The sequence below is a fragment of the Crocodylus porosus genome, unplaced genomic scaffold (assembly GCF_001723895.1).
Source record: "Crocodylus porosus isolate Cpor-Errol unplaced genomic scaffold, CroPor_comp1, whole genome shotgun sequence".
Classification (NCBI taxonomy): domain Eukaryota; kingdom Metazoa; phylum Chordata; order Crocodylia; family Crocodylidae; genus Crocodylus; species Crocodylus porosus.
The window spans coordinates 2,362,993-2,368,131 of record NW_017728915.1 but is presented as its reverse complement, the minus strand read 5'-3'; the positions used below and the strand labels follow the sequence as shown (position 1 = coordinate 2,368,131).

The following is a 5,139-nucleotide window of genomic DNA, read 5'->3' as shown; positions in this document are numbered from 1 at the left end:
GGCCCAGGTGGCCGCCGCGCCCGCCCTGCTGCTCGCCATCCAGGACGGCGCCGAGGCCCAGCAGCTGCAGCCGGGCCAGGCCCCGGCAGGGGGCGCCGGCGAGGACGTGAAGCCCATCGACTTGACGGTGCAGGTGGACTTCGGGCCCGAGCCCCCGGCCGGGCCGGTACCCGTACGGCTGGTGGCGGCGGGGGCGCTGGGCGAGGACGGCCCGCTGGAGGGCGGCCCCCCGGACCACTCGTACTCGCTGTCGTCGGGCACCACGTCGGAGGAGCTGCTGCGGAAGCTGAACGAGCAGCGGGACATCATCGCTCTGCTGGAGGTGAAGATGAAGGAGATGAAGGGCAGCATCCGCCGCCTGCGACTGGCTGAGGCCCAGCTGCGTGAGGAGATCCGTGAGAAGGACCGCCTGCTGCACGCTGCCAGCGCCGGCGCCCGCAAGCGCCATGGCCTCTGAGAGCCGGGACACTCCCCCAGCGCGGCCCAGCCCAGCCCGGCCCAGTCCAGCCCCTTCCGCAGGGGTGCCGCCATGCCTGGGAGGGAGCCTGGGGTGGCAGGTTGGAAGGACTCTGCCCCGGCCCCTTCCCCAGAGAAACGCCTCTCCCCAGCACAGCCAGGCTTGGCCCCCAGCACCGACCCAGTGCCGCAGGACAGCTCATTTCCTGACACCCCACTGGGCTCCTGGGAGTAGGAGGATTTCTGCCCCGCCCCTGCCAGTGCTGCTGCAGTCATGGTCTGACAAGCAAGGAGGTATCTGGCGGGGAAGGAAGGGCTCCTCGGACTCTGAAAGGCTTCTTCGCACCCTTGCCCCTGGGAGCAATCACCATCGTGCTGTCTACACTACCAGATCTCTCTCCTTCTTGCTGCTACTGGCGCTGCTTTAGCTCTAACTGTGTTAGCATTGTTGGGCACTCTAGTTTTGGCTGCCAGTTTATTGGAGCAGGCATCATCATAGCACCAGTGTTCTGCCTACACTGTGGGTACAAATGCTGTTGTTTTAGGATGAGCTAACCTTATTTTGACCACAGTGGGGAAATGTTTGCAACTTTTTTTTTTTATTGTAGATGGGACTTAGGCTACAACTAAGCAGATGTAGGGTGACAAGCATCAGTTATCAGCAATTAAATTAGCTTGTATAGCAGTAACTCTACCCCATAAAAAAGCATGTTTAAAACCACAGTTGGCGCTATATGCTCTATAGAAGTGTTAAAATGGTGTTTTGTAAGGCCTCCTTTAGTAGAGGTATGAGGAAAGCTTTAAAAACCCTCTATGGGTAATATGTTCCTTCAGTAAATGAATGATGCTGTAAGAGTCTGCCATTTCAAGTGTGAAAGTATCCCCAAAAGTAGAGTGCTCATGTGCCATACAGTTTTTGCGCTCTTGCGCTTGTGCTTGTGCACTCTCTTGGGCTTGCTTGCTCTCTCTTTCTCTCTGCATTGGACATATATTTGTTACAAATGTCTTGATCCTCTCAGTGCTGATAAGGATTGCTTTTATCTGGTGCAGTTTCTTGCCTTGTTGACATTTATTGGTTAAAGCTTATCTCACTGGTTTAAAAATCCCTCTGTCTAATATAACTGAGGATATAGGCAATATTGAGTTTTATAAGCCTTGGGATGAAATTTTGATTGGAAAAGTCTTTGGAAAGACTTGGGATGAAATTTTTCTAAGTGAAATTAATTTAGCTGCTCAATCCTAAATTAGTTTATATGACCAATAGTCTCTGTTTAGGAGACACTCAACCAATTTAAGTGTCTTTATGTGCTCCAAGGCAATATTGAGAAACATTGTAACAAATCTCTGTAGAATGGTTGCAGGTTTCTGGTTCCAGCCAGTATCAGTCCTAGATTTCCATGGACAGAAAAGAAACAAACAAACAAACAGAGAAACAAACAAAAGAAGCCAGAAACTGTGGAGGGGGACAGTGATATTACTGTAGCTTCATATGTTCCCAGATTATCAAAAAGCCAGTGAGATTGGGAGCTCAGTGTTTTGAGGGAGGGAGATCTGGTACACCTGAATGGATCCATCTTGATGCTTATTTACTCCATTGAATTTGGACAGTGATGTGCTTTAGAAAAAAGTAGTTCACCACAGTGTGCCCTATAATTATGCCAGAAAATGCTCAGACTCTTTTTGTGTTTCAACTAAGTTAGTGGAAACAAGTGACATGGACAGCTACAGATCTGAGTTCCTGAGATCTTTCTCTTGCAACTAGAGTGCATTACATGCAGTAGGCTGAGCTGAAGATTTTGCTAATTTTATAAATATTTTCTAATTGTAAAAAGTATCTTTAGTTTGGAAATACTGTAATCTTTGTAACACTGGCCAACTCTTACCTGGCCAACTGTCCAGTTCATTCTGTCCCTGTAGCTGGTATGACTGAGTCTGAAGGGTGCATCCGGGATTTGGCAGCTGGAGGTTCCTATACTGAGTATCCAGCCAGCTCAGCTAGAGACTCCCACAGATACAGCTGATAACTATGTGATGCATGGGTCTTTTTTTATAATGTGTAGTGACTTGGGTGGTTGACCATGAGGATGCTACAGATCTATTCATGTATTAAGTGTGTACCATTATTTCATTTTATTTATTTTTCCCAATCTGATACTGGGTCTAACTACAGCTGTGTAGTGTGCTGACTTCTGTGCAAGTCGTATCAGCAGTAGGTTTTGGTGGGGGAAGGACCAGCAGGCATGCTTGCTGTATTGTGCCTAATTTAGCACGTGTTGTTTGGTCAGGCAAATCTTATGCTTCCATCAAGGCAAAAGGCAGCACAATGTCTCTTTCTCTCTTGTATTGTAAATGAGACTATTTATGCATCTTAGCTGCTTGAGAGTGTTTAGAATGTGCGTGTTGTAACAGTCATGGTATTTTTTCTACCATTGTAATGCACTTCAGGATGTTCGGCCATTTGGCTCGCTGGACTGGTTAACTGCTGGACTCTTCCATTTTTCCAGGTTACACTGAGGTGCTAACATGCTTAATTTTAATAAAGTCTATTTTGTTTTGTTATGTTTTCTTTCTCAATGCTAACTACTTGTGAAAGTTCTCATACAGGCTGCCTTTCTAATAAAAAGTCCAGTTTCTGTGCTTTCAAAGTTTCCTATTCCATGCAGGTTTGGTACCGTATCCTTTATTACAAAATAACAGCCTTCTCTACCTATCATGAGTATCAGGTTCAGCCTGTAGTTATTAATTCAACAAATCCTCTTTAGTGTAGTGTTAATACTTTTATAATATACCCCAATTAGCTTGGGGGGAAAAAGCCCCTCATCTTACAATTGCATACAAGGAAATCTCACTGAGCACCTTCCTATCATTAAACTGCTGCCAGAAGCAGTATCTGCTCAGTCATTGAAATAAACTATGAAATTGATTAAAATGCAGTCAAGACTGAGCATGACTATAAAACACAATTGGGGGAGGGGGAGGGGGAGGGTGTTCCCTCAACAGGAAACTGTCATGAGGCCTGGAGGTATTACACTACCAGACTGGCACTGAGAAGGCCAGAGCCAGCCCTGACACCCTCCCCCTGTGCCCAAAAATTTAATTTATTAAAAAATGTTAAAGCTCATAGCACAAGGAAATACAGAAAGACCCAAGCAGGGGTCTACATAGTAGAAGATAGGGTTGCCAATTAACATGTTACAGCTCTGAAGGGTAGGGGTGCACCTATAAAGATTTTTTTGGTCTATTATTAACCAGCTATATCACCCGATACTGATCTGATAGCCGACATGCAGCCCAGCAGCTTGGAGAGCAGCATCTGACTGGTAAGTCAGGGGAGGGGGGAAGATCAAGGCCCTCACCGTAAGGGAGGGGGTGGGGCTGGGACAAGGGCAGGAACTGCTCAGCCAGGTGAGGCAAGGCATCTCCTCCCACTGTACACATCCCTGGAGGAGGCATATACCCCCCAGATGTGTGCAGGGTGAGGGTTGACTGCCCACTGGACTCAGGACCAGAGGCTGTTTTGGCCTCTTCCCTACAGGGGTGCTGGGATGGGCTGCACCTGAGGCAGGACAGGCAGCAGTGCTGGGAGGGGGGCTGTGGGGAGTTTTGGGGTGGCTATATTCCACCCTGTAGTGCCACCTCCTAGCACTGCTGCTGCCTGCCCTGTCCACAGCCCTGGCCCAGCCTCCTTGCTGGAAAGACACCAATGCAGCCACTGGCCCTGACCCCACAGTGGGCAGCCCACCCTCACCCCATACACAATCGGGGGGCATATGCCCCCCCATGCCTTCCTTGGTGCAGGCAGCAGTGGTGAGCTGCCCCCCTTCCCTGCCCCTCTGCACTCCGTGGATGAGCCACCCATAGATCCATCCCACACCCTGCTCCACTGTGGCTGGGCAGTAGCTGCCCCTGCCCCAGTCCCACTCCCTGCCTCACCTTGGGGAACTCAATCGTGCCCCCCCACCCCACAGACTTACCAGCCAGACACTGTTCTCCAAGCTGCCAGGCTGCATTCCTGGCTGTGTGTGTGCTGTGGCTGGCCAAAAAAAGCTGACTGCTGATACTGTCAATTTTCCTTTTAATTGGTGCACCTCTACTGAAAGGGCAATAAAACTTATTTTATATGCACCTTGGTCCTGGCAATTAGGCCTGTGTGAATAGGGAAGTATTTGATTTGAATTTGGCCAATTGGAGGACAGTGATTTGACCGAATCAGAATCGGAGTTTCAGATCTGCCAGGGAGAGGCAGGCACAGTTGGGTGGCTACAGGTTCTCCCATGGCTCCTCTGGCTGTGCCTGCCTCTCCGCAGTTTGGGGGAGCCACAGGAGAAGTCTCTGTGTCTGCCCTACCCAGCCCCATCCCCTGCTGGCTGGGCCCTCCAGGGGTACTCAGTCCCCTACCAGCACCTCTGGTTTCACCGCTGGCACTTCTGGGCTCAGTGATCAGGTGCCGGGGAACCTCCCTGATCTCCATTCTGCTCTGCTGAGGGCGGGGGGTGATACTTACAAATCAGAGAATATCTAGGAGACCCCACAGAACAATCCCATGTTGTAATAGGGAAATTGTTTAGAAAAAAACATACACAGTTACAAAAAACAACACACAGGATACAATTGCAGGGGTTGGAGAAGAGTCCAGGATTAAAAGTCCTTGGAGGCTATTTGGTGTAGCAGGGGGTGGAGGGC

At 49.6% G+C, this 5,139-nt stretch overlaps 1 protein-coding gene across 1 annotated transcript in view; it reads left to right on the top strand.

Moving 5' to 3' along the window:
• The window catches only part of THAP11 (THAP domain containing 11), a 4,408-nt gene extending 1,389 nt beyond the window's left edge, over nucleotides 1-3,019 (top strand). Inside the window, exon 2 of the mRNA XM_019535408.1 lies at nucleotides 8-3,019. Within this exon, the coding sequence (XP_019390953.1) occupies nucleotides 8-457 (450 nt within the window). The 3' untranslated portion in view covers nucleotides 458-3,019. The remainder of the gene's footprint in view (nucleotides 1-7) is intronic.
• Nucleotides 3,020-5,139: the final 2,120 nt, after the last annotated feature.